This window comes from Sorex araneus, chromosome 2 (assembly GCF_027595985.1).
Source record: "Sorex araneus isolate mSorAra2 chromosome 2, mSorAra2.pri, whole genome shotgun sequence".
Lineage (NCBI taxonomy): Eukaryota > Metazoa > Chordata > Mammalia > Eulipotyphla > Soricidae > Sorex > Sorex araneus.
The window spans coordinates 243,831,290-243,844,623 of record NC_073303.1 but is presented as its reverse complement, the minus strand read 5'-3'; the positions used below and the strand labels follow the sequence as shown (position 1 = coordinate 243,844,623).

The following is a 13,334-nucleotide window of genomic DNA, read 5'->3' as shown; positions in this document are numbered from 1 at the left end:
AAAAATAATAATAATTGAAGAAATAATAGTGAGGTGCTGACCCGAGGCTTGCCAGTTGGTGGTCCCTGTTGCGAAGTGTCTTTTCACGTTCGCAACCTCTCTGCTAACTCATCACTTCCTTGATTTATCATAAAACCAAATGATTGTAGGAGCGAAAAAATGGTGCAGGGGCCGCAGCAATAGTACAGTGGGGAGGGCGCTTGCCTTGGGTACAGCAGAACCAGGTTTGATCCCCGGCATCCCATAGGGTCCCTTGAGCAATGCCAGGAGTAATTCCTGAGTGTAAAGCCCGGAGTAACCCCTAAGCATCACTGGGTGTGACCCAAAAAAAATTCAAAAATTATGAAAAAATAATGAATAGCTTTGTAAGGGTCTACATCACAATGATTCAATTAAAAGAATCTTTAAAAGAAAAAAGAAATCAGCAACAGAGGAGCTGGAGAGATAGGACAGTGGGTCTGACTCTTGTCTTACACCTGACGGACCTGGCATCCCATAGGATTCCCCCAAGCACTGCCAGGAGTGATTCCTGAGTGCAGAGCCAGGAGCAATCCCTGAGCCGGGTGTGATCCAAAACCAAAACAACAATAAAATCAGTCACAGAGATGGGCAGACAGCTCAAAGAGCTGGTGTGAGGCCATGGAGGTAATTCAGCTGGGAGGGTGCTTGTTTTGCCTTTGTCTGACCTGGTTTGGATCCCCATGACCCCATAAGTTCCTTGAGTCCCCCCCCCAGGAACAACACCTGAATGGAGCACCAGGAGTGAGCCCTGAACACCACTTGGGTGTAGCCCCAAACCAAACAAAATCAGAGTTGGCAAAGTCTTTGCATGTGGGACCTGCAGTCTTCTGAGCACTGAGCCAGGAGTAGCCCCTCATCACCTCCTTACTGCTGTGCTATCCCTCTGTCCCCCCACCCTCTCGTCAATACTTTAAAGCAGAGACTTTGGAGCCAGAGTCTCACTACAGTGGGGAGGGCATACAGCCAACCTGGGTTCAAACCTTGGCATCCCATATAGTCCCATACGGTCCCCTGAGCACCGCCAGGAGTAATTCCTGAGTGCAGAGCCAGGAGGAACCTCTGAGCATCACCAATATGCCCCTCCCCAATCCAAACAAAACCCACAAAAATGTTTGGATTGCAAAAATTTTTGTTTGTTTTTGCTTTTTGGGGCACACCCAGCGATGCTCAGGGGTTCCTCCTGGCTCATGCACTCAGGAATTACACCTGGCAGTGCTCGGGGGACCCTATGGGATGCTGGGAATCCAGCCTGGATTGGCCACGTGCAAGGTTAACGCCCTCCCCGCTGTGCTCCATTTTTATCCTGATAAAATCTATGTATCATAAATGCACTGTTGTCCCATGTCCAGCCTCATCGTCATCAAAACCATTTCTAGGACTGTGAACCCTTTCAAATCCTTGTTTCCAGAATGTTCTCTTTCCCCACAGAACTCTGCTCGCTGGGGCCAGAGTGACAGTACAGCAGGACAGTACAGGGAGGGTATTTGCCCTGCATGCAGCTGACCTAGGTTCAATCACTATAGGGTCCCCCAAATACCACCAGGAGTGATTCCTGAGTACAGAGCCAGGAGTAACCCCTGAGCATTGCCACGTGTGACCCAAAAACAAACAAAAAAGTACTGTCCCCAAGAAACACACCCTCCTCCAGCTCTGCCCCCATCAACTCCCCGACTCTCTGCAGGGGTCCTCCTAGGACAGGGGCTGGGTCCCTCAGGTTGTGTTCCTGTGTGTTTGCCTAATGTCTCTGAGCTTTCAGTCCCCTAGGTCTCTTCCCTGCTGTGCTGCAGTGGGGGACGGTGTCTGAGTATCTTTCCTCATTTTCTCTTTTGGCCACATCCAACAGTGCTGGGGGCTTACCCCTGGCTCTGTGTTTAGGGATCGCTCCTGGCAGGACTTGAGGGACCATATGGGGTGCTGGGGATCGAACCCAGGTCAGGCACGAGCAATGAAAACGTCCTTTCCCCACTGTGCTATTGCGCTGGCCCCTTCTTCCTCTTTATGGCTGAGAATGTCCAAGAATAGGCTGGACACATGTGGCTTCTCTCACCCATCTGTGGGCACTGGACGGAATCCTGGTCTTTAGTATATAATTTTTTTTTGTTTTGCTTTTTTTTTGGGTCACACTCGGCATGCACAGGGGTACTCCTGGCTCTGCACTCAGGAATTACTCCTGGCGGTGCTCGGGGGACCATATGGGACGCTGGGAATCGAACCTGGGTTGGCCGCGTGCAAGGCAAACGCCCTCCCCACTGTGCTATCGCTCCAGCCCCGCGGTCACCTGTTTCTTGATCCCCCACCAAATCACCTCTCCCTCCCACATCAGCCCCCCCAAATCATTGTAAATACTCCAGAGGAGGGTGCAGCCCCACCTCCCACAGGCCCCCCCAACATCCCCGCTGTGAAAACATAGGAAAGATTTTAGGGACTTGACAGAGCACCCGGAAATGGTGCCCTGCTCACAAGCCAGCCGGGCAGGGGTGGCTTAGAGGCATGACAGATGGGGAAACCAAGGCAGGTGACCAGGCGAGGACTGGGGAAACCCCTCCCCTCCCGGAGCTATGGGCCTGACGCGGCGCCCGTGGAGGAGACAGGGAGGAGGGGACAGGTTTGGGGTGCGCACCCCGCTCCGGGGGGCGGTCTCCGAGGGGCAGCGGGCGAGCAGCGGCCACTAGAGGCCACTCGGGCCGAGGCGCGTCCGCCGCCGGCCCCGCCCCCCGGCCCGCCCCCGGCCCAGAAGGCCCCGCTGGGCCGTGCAGAGCCGCCAGAGTCCCGGGGTGCGTCGTCCCGTCCGGCCGGCAGCATGAGCGCCCCCGCCGACACCCCCATCTTCGCGCCCGGCGAGAACTGCAGCCCCGCGTGGCGGGCGGCGCCCGCGGCCTACGACGCGGACGACACGCACCTGCGCATCCTGGGCAAGCCGGTGATGGAGCGCTGGGAGACCCCCTACATGCACTCGCTGGCCGCCGCCGCCACCTCCAGAGGTAGCCCCGGCGGCCAAGGCTGGGGGCGCCCGCCCCGCCGCGCCCCTGCAGGCGGGCCAAAAGTAGGGGTTGATGGAGGGGGGCGGACAGACGGGGTGGGGGGCAAGGAGGGGCTGCGAGCATGGGAATGCACGCCGTGGGCGCCCCCTGAGTACGCAGAACTTGGGGGGGGGTTATAGAGGTCCCGCTCCCCACTGCGCCGAGGCGGGGGACCCGCTACGTCGCAGGCTGGACCCTCTTGTGGGAAGGGGCGGGTCGAGGGGCGCCCCGGCGCGCGCGGGGCCCGGTGTCCCGGCTAAGAATAGCCTGGGAAAGCCAGGGTGGCGGCCAGCTGCTGGCTGGCAGGGAGGGCGCCTGCGGGGCGGGGGGCCCCCGCCCCCGCGTGTCCACAGCCCTCCAGTCCTAGCCCGAGTGCCCAGGATCCAGCCCTGCCCTCCCCCCTCCCGCCACCCACCCACCCCCCGGCTGTGGCGGGCGGGCAGGGCCTGGTTCCAGACCGGCCTTGTGAGCACTGCATTGTCCAGCGCCGAGTGTGGGAGAGTGGGCAGAGCAGGGAGCAAAGTAACCAAGTGAGGATAAGGCGCCACTGGGCAAACAGCAGGGCGAGGGGGTAGGGCGGGGTCAAAGTCCAAGGGGTCGCTCAGGGTCCTGTTCCCCCCCCCTGTCCAGAGGTCACACAGGCCTTGCATTCTGGCCTCTGGCCAGGGCCCACGCTCTTCCCGCTCAGGGGCCCCTTCCTCCAGGCAGCCTGCCCAGACCCGTGCTCTGTCCACCAGGGGGCCGGGTGCTGGAGGTGGGCTTCGGCATGGGGATCGCCGCCTCCAAGGTGCAGGAAGCCGCCATCGACGAGCACTGGGTCATCGAGTGCAACGAGGATGTCTTCCAGCGGCTCCAGGACTGGGCCCGCGGGCAGCCACATAAGGTGCCCACCTTGGCTTGCACAGCCCGCACCCGCCGGCCTGCTTCAGTCACAGGGGTGGGGGGCCGGTGGGGAGAGCCGAGGGGCCCCCCTGACCTTATTTCCTTCCCCGCCCCCAGGTGGTGCCCCTGAAAGGCCTGTGGGAGGACGTGGCTCCCACCTTGCCGGACAGTCACTTTGATGGTGAGATGGGGGCTGGCGGGGAGGGGGGCACCTGATCCCCTTGTGGAGGGGTTTTCAAAGGCCCCTGGGTGGACCCCCTGAGGGGGGACCCAGATGACACCTGGTTCTGGGGTCCCCCCGCCGCGCAGGGATCCTGTACGACACGTACCCGCTGTCCGAGGAGACGTGGCACACCCACCAGTTCAACTTCATCCAGGTGGGTGTAGACACGGGCTGGGGGGCACTGCCTCCCCCACCGGCCCCCACACACGCCTCCTGACTGCTGCCCCTCCCCCAGGCCCACGCCTTCCGCCTGCTGAAGCCGGGGGGCGTCCTCAGCTACTGCAACCTCACATCGTGGGGGGAGCTGTTGAAATCCCGGTACTCGGACGTCACCACCATGTTCGAGGTGCAGGAGCTGTGGGGCCCCACCCCCACTGGGCAGTGGCCGTAATCCAAGATGTCCCAGGACGCTGGGGGGCTCATCTTTAGGGGTGGGGCCCACCCCCGGCAGAGCTCGGGGATCTTCCGTGGTGCGGGGATGGGCCGGGATGGGCCACGTGCCAGGTTGCCAAGGGTGGATTCCGAGTTGCCGGTAAGTTACGGGGCATCGGGTCTGCCTACCCCCAACCCCTGAAGCGTTGTGGGCTTGGCTGGGGGGTTTCATGTCCCTACCACCTGCTAAGGGGATCCCGCCAGCCCCGAGGTCGCTTTCTGCGCCTTCCCATGGCCACATTGCTTTGAGGTCCAGCTGGGAGCACCTGCCTGGGAGCAGGCACCGGAGACGCCCCTCACGCCTAGGCTCGCGGTGGGGGATGGGCGGGCCCCACCCAGCAGTGATGCACTCAGGCCCCAGGCTAAATAACAGCCCCATATGCTTGATGGGGAAACTGAGGCCTTGGGGAGCGACTTCCCCAAGGCCGTGCATCATGACCGTGCCTCCCCCTCAGGAGACGCAGGTGCCGGCGCTGCTGGAGGCCGGGTTCCGGCGGGACCACATCCACACGCAGGTCCTGGAGCTGGTGCCGCCCGCCGACTGCCGCTACTACTCGTGCCGGCAGATGATCACGCCCCTGGTCACCAAGCACTGAGGGGTGCCCTGCTGGACCCCCTCCTCTGCAGCTCTGCCCCCACCCCCAGCCCTGGAGGGAGAATAAAGGCTGGTGGGGCCTGGCCAATCTGCAGCGCGTGTCCATCTGAGCCTGTCATTCTTCCCAGGGTCCGGGGGCTCAGGGCACCTGCCCCCCAATGCCGGCCCCACATCACACATCAGGGAAGGCTGCCTAGGCACAGCAAGGGGGCGCGCACTGCAGTTCCACGGCCGCCCAGCAGGTGGGGCCAAAGACCAGGACGAGCATTTATGGAGTGCGGAAATGCCAGCAGCCCCCTTGGCCTTAATTTATGGGTGGGGGGAGTCTGGGGAGACAGTGTGAGGGCCGGGCGGGAAGCCTGCAGCTGGTGTCCCTGCAGGCGCCGCCGGAAGTGGCCCTCCCCACACACCAGGCAGGCCACTATGCGCGCAGACTCGGGTTTGGGCTCTCAGGTTTATTGGAGACAGCGGCAGGAGGCGCGGGGCGCTACCTGCGGTACCAGATCTTGAGCCTCTTCTCCCGCTTGATCTTCCTCTGCAGCTGCAGGATCCCGTACAGCAGTGCCTCGGCCGTGGGCGGGCAGCCTGGGGGCGGGGCGGCCTCAGACCTCAGGCCCCGGGCTCCCAGCCCCTCCCTGCCTGTGCCCACATGCTCCCCACAATGAGTGGCCCGTGTCCCAGCTCGGGGAGCTGAAAGGAGCGGCATGCTGAGGTCCACTCCCCCCCCCCGCAGGGTGGGCCCGGAGAAGGACAAAGGACAGGGAAGAGGTCTGGACACAGGGGTGGGCCCACAGACACCTGACACCCACACGTTTAACCCCCCACCCACACACAGGTGGGCGTACACATGCACACATACACACCCACACCCACACCTCCAGGAGTGAGCTCATGGAGACCTGATATACCTGGGTCACAGTGACCACTGGGCACCCAGCTGCCCTGGGCCTCTACCTCCCACTGCACTCAGGCCCCAGGCTAAATAACAGCTCCATATGCTTGATGGGGAAACTGAGGCTTTGGGGAGTGACTTCCCCAAGGCCGTGAGTCAAAACAAGCAGCAGCTAACGGGGGCTCAGCCCTCCGCAGTGGACTGCCTCCTATGCATCCCTCAAAGCCCAGGGCTTGGAGGTATCAAGGGAATCCGGCAGCAGTACGTGGGAAATCAAGTCCGGGGGTTCCCCTACAACCTGCCCTGTCACTGAGGCCCGCACAAGGCCCATAATGTAATGTCACAGATATTTGCCAAATGGGCAGATACTGCTTAAAAAACTGGCCCTTTTCCAGTCTCCCCGTGTCCATGGTCAAAACCTGTTGGTTTCTGGGGCTTCCGAGGTGCCGCGAGACAGGCTGCTGTGGCGCCCTGCCCCTGAGCGCCCCCTAGCGGGGCTGGGGCAGACAGCAAGGACAGCCAGGGAGGCCTCTGGGCTGGCTGTGCTCTCAGACTTGGGTGGGGGGACGGACCCGTGCCACCCCTACATGGCCCTCGATGCTGCAGCTCCACTACTTGTACCCAAGGAGTCCCCTAGTCAGTCCTGAGGGCCGGGCTCAAGGGTGTCCGCAGGGGCTGTGGCAACTCTCACTCCGAGTTCACGGGGAATCCATTCTGCTCGGAGGCTGGGGCCGGGGCGATTGCCCTGTGAGCATCTCTGGGGCCCCTTCTAGGTTTGAGTCAGGCTCCCTGTGGCCAGGGAGGTAGGTCTGGGCTGGTCCCATTCCGGGCACTGCCTGGGTCACACCTGAACATGGATGACCGCTTCCTGGGCTCAGGATGGCGCGCGCACATGCGCGCGCATACACACACACACACACACGTTTCCCTTCAAATCAACACCTGGGTCACACCTGAACATGGATGACCGCTTCCTGAGCTCAGGATCACACACACACACACACACACACACACACACACACACACACACACACACACACACACACACACACGTGTTTCCCTTCAAATCAACACCAGGTTGGGCCAGGGCAATCCCAGCAGCCCAGAGGGTCCCCAAGCCCCGCCAGGAGTCATCCCAGAACACAGAGCCAGGAGTCAGCCTTGAGCACCACCGGGTGTGGCCAAAAGGCCCAAAAGGAGGAACGACTTGTGCCAAACCCTCCCTCCCCTCCGCAGCTGGCCTGGCCAGCCCTCCCGGGCCTCACCTGGCACGTAGATGTCCACAGGCACAATGCGGTCACAGCCCCGCACCACCGAATAGGAGTAGTGGTAGTAGCCGCCGCCGTTGGCGCAGCTGGAGGGAGTGTGGGGAGGGGTGTGAGGCCCCCTGAAGGCCAGCAGGCACCCCACCTCTGGCCCCCCAGCGGGCAGGAAGCAGGATGCCAGGGCAGGAAAGAGCCAGGGCTGGATCGGGGCGGGGAGGCCCTGAGGCCCCCAGGAAGGAAAACCATGACGGGCACCATAAAAAAACCCGCCGGCCGGACACGGGTTCCAGTCTCTCAGCAGACACAGCCCACGGGGAGAGGGTGCAGGGGAGTGACCCAGGCGCAACCCTGAGTGGGGCAGGACTTCCCCCACCCCGGGCCCCGCCAAGCTGGCTGGCGATTTGGGGGGTGGGGGGGGAGAGCTTGGGCGGGTCCCTCACCTGCCCATGGAGACCACGTAGCGCGGCTCCGGCATCTGGTCGTAGACCTGGGCGAGAGAAGGTGGGGGCGGAGGTGTCAGCGCGGCCGGGCCGGGCGCAAGGGGAGCGGGGCGCATGCCCAGGCCGGCCTACCTTGCGCAGCGCCGGGGCCATCTTGTTGGTCAGCGTCCCGGCCACGATCATCACGTCCGACTGGCGCGGGCTGGCACGGAAGACCACGCCGAAGCGGTCCATGTCATAGCGCGGCGCGGCCATGTGCATCATCTCCACGGCGCAGCAGGCCAGGCCGAAGGTCATGGGCCACAGCGAGCTCTGCGCATGCGCGGGCACAGGGGGTCATGGGGAGGTGGCGTTGCAGGGTCCCACCAGAGGTAACCCCGAGCACTGCTGGGTGCGGGCCCAAAAGAAAAGCAAGGAGGACCAGGGCCACAGGGCGGGGGAGGGCGTTGGCCTTGCACATGGCCGACCGGGTCTGATCCCGGGAATCCCAGAGGGTCCCCTGAGCACCACCAGGAGTGCTCCCGGAGCGCAGAGCCAGAGCACGCATGGCCCGAAAGAAAATGAATCTATTTCTTTTTGCTTTTGGGCCACACCTGGCAATGCACAGGGGTTACTCCTGGCTCTGCACTCAGGAATGACTCCTGGCGGTGCTCGGGGGACCCTATGGGATGCTGGGAATCGAACCTGGGTCAGTCGGGTGCAAGGCAAATGGCCTACCCACTGTGCTATTGCTCCAACCCCCAAATGAGTCAATTTCTGCCTCTGGTAAAATAACAGAGGCATTACCCAGCCCGCCACGGGAGGCCCCACAGGTGCGTTGCAACACTTGGCACGGCTGGGCAGCTCCCCTGGCCACGGGCTGCCCAGCAGGAAGGTGAGGCGAGCCCTAGGCACAGACAGCCCACGGCCACTGGGACTTGGGGCAACAGGGCAGGAGTTGGCCCCACAGGATCCCCCAGTACCTCCAGGGGACCCTGAAAGCAGAGCCAGGAGTCAGCCCTAAGCACCACCAGGGTGCGGCCCCCCCCAAGGAAACAAAAACCAAAACAGGAGTGGAAACTGGGACCAGGAGAGGGCACCCAGTGCTGCCTGTGGGGCGCCTGCACGGAGGGCTCAGTGAGACCCTTCAACATACAAATATAAGCACGTCCCGGTGACCAACGCCCCAGTGCCAACTTCCAACGGCACCAGCTGCTGCCCGGGTGCCTGGCGAACACCTGAGACCAGACAGCAGCTCAGAGCAGCCCCATGCAGGGTGCACCTTCCCAGGGCCTTTGGGTGTCTGAGAAAGCCACATACCCACTCCTCCAGGAAGTCCCCCTGGAGGCCTTTGGCCACACTGCCCGGGACCCTCTCTTAGGGCATTGGGGCCCGTGCAGTGACCGCCCGGGCCCGGGGGCCTGGCTCCTCACACGCACAGCAGCAGGACGGGCTTGGCACCCATCATTGGGGCACTGCCCACTGCCACCTTGCCGGCCAAGTCCCTGGACACTACACAGAGCTACTATCCCAGGCGGCAGGACACGTGGTCGGCGAGAGGCGGGGCAGGCTGGGATGTCGGACACTGGTGGGGCCCTATTCATGTTCCCAGTCAGCAGCGCTTGTTTTGTGGGGGTGGGGTGAGGTGGGGTGGGGTGGCGGCATCACACCCAGAGGAGGTCAGGGGCTATTTCTGGCAGTGTGCTTAGGAGGGACCCTGGTGCGGTGCCGGGGGTCACACAGGCCTGGGGCCGTAACCCTGGACGCTCTCCTGCCCTGGGGTGTGAATGCGTTACCCATTCTCCGGAAGCGAGAGGTGCTGGGGGCAGCAGGGGCAGGGAGGCGGGCCCCCGGGGGTGGGCAGAGGGAGGGGGCGCTTACCCTGCGTGCCCAGTTGATGAGGTCATCCAGCTTGGCCACCACATACTCGCCCCGGCTGCTGGGGAGCGCGGCGCGTTTGGGGACCACGGCTCCAGCGGACGAGGAGCTGGGCAAGGGATACGGGGAGGGGTGAGTGACGCAGACACGGGGGGACGCGGTGACCGCCCCCCTGCCCCCAGCCCCGGGCAGAGCGAGCCTGCAGGCGCACACACCTCGCCCAGTCCTGCAGGGGCCCCCGCAGACCCCTAGTGGGACTCAGTTTCCCCACCTGAAAAGGGGGCTCTGCGGACACACCCTGGTTTCCCCACAGGCCACTGCTGTTCCGGGGGGCTGTGGGGAGGGGGTCTTCACCTGCTCGGGCCGTCGGCAGCTGCGCTCTGATGAACTCCTCGTGTCTGCACGGCAGCGGCGCCCAGGCTGGGGCTGTGGGGATAGAGAAGGTGTGAGGGGAGGGAGCAGGGCAGGCTGGGGTGCCCCAGGCTCAAGACAGAGAACTGGCCCCTCCCAGGAAAGCACCAGGTGCCCCCCCCCCCCCGCGCCCCCGGCCCCCTCCTACCCTGTGCAGAGGCTCATTACCCCCAGGGACAGACTTATCAAAAGTCAAAGCGCAGGGACCAGAGCGATAGGACACTGCACACGGCAGGCCCGGATTCAATCCCTGGCATCCCACAGGGCTCCCTAGGCCGGAGTGATTTCTGAGCACAGAGCCAGGAGTCAGCACTGAGCACGACCAATCTGCGCCCCCTCCCCTCCCCCCCACTGCCAAAAAGTAACAAAGCCAAGAAAAGGAGAGAGCTCACAGCAGGGAGGGTGTTTTCTTATAAGCAGCCGCCACATGTTCAGTCCCTGGCACCCCGTACAGTCCCCCCAAAACCCTGCCAGGAGTTGTCCATGAGCACAGAACCAAGACTCAGCCCTACAGACCTGCCGGCTGTGGCCCCAAAACCAAAGCACCGAAGCCATAGGGCCGGAGCTATAGTCCAGCAGGGAGGGCGACTGCCTTGCACGCGGTCACCCCTGGGGTTGACCCCGGCATCCCATACGATCCCCGAGCACCGCCAGGAGTGATTCCTGAGTGCAGAGCCAGAAGCAACCCAGGAGCATCGCTGGGAGCGAGCCAAAAAGCCAAAAACAGTAACAACAGAATACCGAAGCCAAGTAGCTAGCCAGGCGCAAACCTCCCCCGAGCCCGGACCCTCCAGGAGGCGGCTCTCTCCGCGCTGCCCCGGCCTCGGGTCCGACATGCTGAGGTTCCCATCCGGACAGGCTCCCCCGGGGGTCATGCCCTACCCACGAAGCGGCCTTGAGGCCAGGACCGGCCTGGGCGAGGCAGATACTCACCGCAGAGCCAGGAGGGAGCGGAGCAGACCGGGAGCTGCAGAGAGAGGCACAGGCGGCAGGCGTGAGTTAGGGCCAGGACCTCGCCGCACTTTCCCTCAAATCCCGATGAACTGCGCAGGACCCCGGGAGGCCACAAGCGTGTGCCATGGGTGGCGTGCACCGGCCACAGTGTGAACTCCCCTCGCCAACCTATCCCCAGGGTCTGGCCCTGCCGTCCTGCCACCCAACAGAGACCCCCCAACCTGCAGCTATTTCAGGGAGCAAGTGAGGGTCGGAGAAAGGACAGCGGGGAGGGCACCTGCCTTGCTCGCAGCTGGCCTGGGTTCGATCCCTGGCACCTCACAGAGTCCCCTCAGGCCTGCCACGAGGTACCCCAGAGCACAGAGCCAGGAGTAAAGTCCTGAGCACCACTGGGTGCGGCCCCCAAACAAACAAAATATCTGCAAGGCCCTCAGGTACAATCCTTTCTCTTGGGGGGGCGTCCTCAGCTCAGAGCCCCCCCACCTCCCAGGCCAGGCCCCTCATTCCCATGGGTCATACCTGAGTCCACAAACCCCAACATCCACGAGCTCCAAGCCCTGGGCTCTGGGTTCCAGGATGGCCAACCAGCCCCCTCCTCCAAGCCTCTGTGGTCTGTCGGGCGGCGGGCAGATCCCCCCACCCAAAACAACTTTTTTTTTGGGGGGGAGTGTCTCACCCAGCGATGCACAGGGGTTACTCCTGGCTCTGCACTCAGGAATTACTCCTGGTGGTAGTCAAGGGACCGCATGGGATGCTGGGAATCGAACCGGGTCGACCATGTGCAAGGCAAATGCCCTACCCGCTGTGCTATTGCTCAAGCCCCAACTTTTTTGAGGTCCTTCCCGGGGAAGAGGACAGGACACGGGGCCCAGGCGAGAGGCTAGCGGTGGAAAAATGCACATTACGGGCTGAACCGTTTCCCGGCTGAACTGGGACCGTCCAGTCCCTGCGCTGGTGTCTGAGAGCCAAGGCCTGGGCTGCAGGGACGCCGGTGGGGAGAGGGCACAGCGCGTGCCCGGCACCTGCCAACTCAATGTTGATGCCCAGCTCCCCAGGGGGCCCTCTGAGGCTGTCAGGAGCGATCCCTGAGCAGAGTAAGCTCCGACAACGACTGGGTGTCGCTCGAAAACCCCTGACCCACATCTTGACCCCTTTAGGGACGGTGCCACACAGGCAAACAGGTTCTACCCTCCGCAAGGCCCAGGAGTCCACCAGGAATGATTGCTGGGCGCAAGGCCAGGGGTAAGCCCTGAGCACCATCGGATGGGGCCCCCAAGCCAAAACCAACAACAAAAAACCGGGAGCCACATCTTGGTCCCGTTAAGGATATTTGGCTGGGGACGCACATCTGGCACTGCTGGGGTGGTGGGGCTACTCTGAGCTCAGCCTGGGGTCCTTCCCAGCCTGAACCCCGATCTCCCGCATGCAGGCGAGAGCTCCCTTCCCCAGTGCTCCCAGGGATTCTCCACGGGGGGCAACCGCTGAGGATCCCGCGGGTGAACTCGCACCCGCGTCCGCCCAGGTCCTAGTGGGGGGCGACACTTTCGACAGCGCGTCACCAGCGATGAAGAGCAGGGCCGCTGGCTCCGCACCAAGCCAAATCAGAGACGTTCCCCACCCGGGTCCGGGGACGCTCCGGAAAGCCCGGGGCCCACCGCGGCCCCCACGCCAAGCGGCCCCGCGACCAGCCGGCCGGGCATGATTGACAGGCAGCGCGGGGCCCCGGCCGGCCCCGGCTTCCGAGCACTCGAACGGCGAACTCCAGAGACCCAGTGGCTGCGGCGGGCCAGGTCCGCTCTCCCGGGGGTGTCCGAGCCCCCACCCCGTCTCCGCGCCTCAGTTTCCCTGCCTGTCGGGGCGCCGAGGCCAGGGTCACCTCCCCCTCCCGGGCATGTCAAGGGCAGCGTCCCGCCGTGCCCGTCCCCCGCTGGCCTCCGCCTCAGTTCGACGCGCCCGGCTTCCGCATCGCCGCCTACAGCCCGGCTGCGGGACCGGGACCCGGCCGGGCCGGACCGGAACCGGAGCAGCGGGGCCCGCACACCGCCCGCTCACCCGCTAGCGCCGCCATGTTGGCCGCGGCCTTCAGACAACCTCTGAGGTCCTTTCGCGAGAGCGCTCCGGGTGGCCGCGGTCCGTCCGTCACCGTAAAGGGGCCGTAAGGCGCGCGGGAACCGGAAGTCCGGACGTTCCGCTCAGCTCTTTCGTGCCTGTCCTATCCAGAGCGCCCCCCCTCCCCCCACTTTCGCCGCTCTAGGGGAAAGAGGAGAAGTGAGACGGGTCCCGCCAAAAGCAGGGAGAGCCACCCGACCTTTTCTTCCCCGCCCTGAAACAAAAGCTAAGCG

At 63.6% G+C, this 13,334-nt stretch overlaps 2 protein-coding genes across 3 annotated transcripts; one reads left to right on the top strand and one right to left on the bottom strand.

The window, feature by feature from the left end:
• Nucleotides 1-2,740: 2,740 nt before the first annotated feature.
• On the top strand, nucleotides 2,741-5,267 carry GAMT (guanidinoacetate N-methyltransferase). Its single transcript, XM_004614799.2, has 6 exons — nucleotides 2,741-3,002; nucleotides 3,779-3,924; nucleotides 4,041-4,104; nucleotides 4,233-4,300; nucleotides 4,382-4,492; nucleotides 5,034-5,267. The coding sequence occupies exons 1-6, from the start codon at nucleotides 2,822-2,824 to the stop codon at nucleotides 5,172-5,174; spliced, it is 711 nt and encodes a 236-aa protein (XP_004614856.1). The 5' UTR covers nucleotides 2,741-2,821; the 3' UTR covers nucleotides 5,175-5,267.
• Nucleotides 5,268-5,608: 341 nt separating this feature from the next.
• NDUFS7 (NADH:ubiquinone oxidoreductase core subunit S7) lies at nucleotides 5,609-13,310 on the bottom strand. 2 transcript variants are annotated; one of them, XM_004614929.2, is made up of 8 exons: nucleotides 13,045-13,310; nucleotides 10,972-11,005; nucleotides 9,982-10,053; nucleotides 9,631-9,736; nucleotides 7,903-8,082; nucleotides 7,771-7,817; nucleotides 7,331-7,419; nucleotides 5,609-5,758 (listed from the first exon to the last, which is right to left on the bottom strand). In XM_004614929.2, the coding sequence occupies exons 1-8, from the start codon at nucleotides 13,058-13,060 to the stop codon at nucleotides 5,661-5,663; spliced, it is 642 nt and encodes a 213-aa protein (XP_004614986.1). In that variant the 5' UTR covers nucleotides 13,061-13,310; the 3' UTR covers nucleotides 5,609-5,660. The 2 variants fall into 2 exon arrangements, with proteins under 2 accessions (XP_004614986.1, XP_054984736.1); XM_055128761.1 differs by lacking the exon at nucleotides 13,045-13,310 and adding an exon at nucleotides 11,512-12,810.
• Between the last annotated feature and the right edge of the window lie 24 nt (nucleotides 13,311-13,334).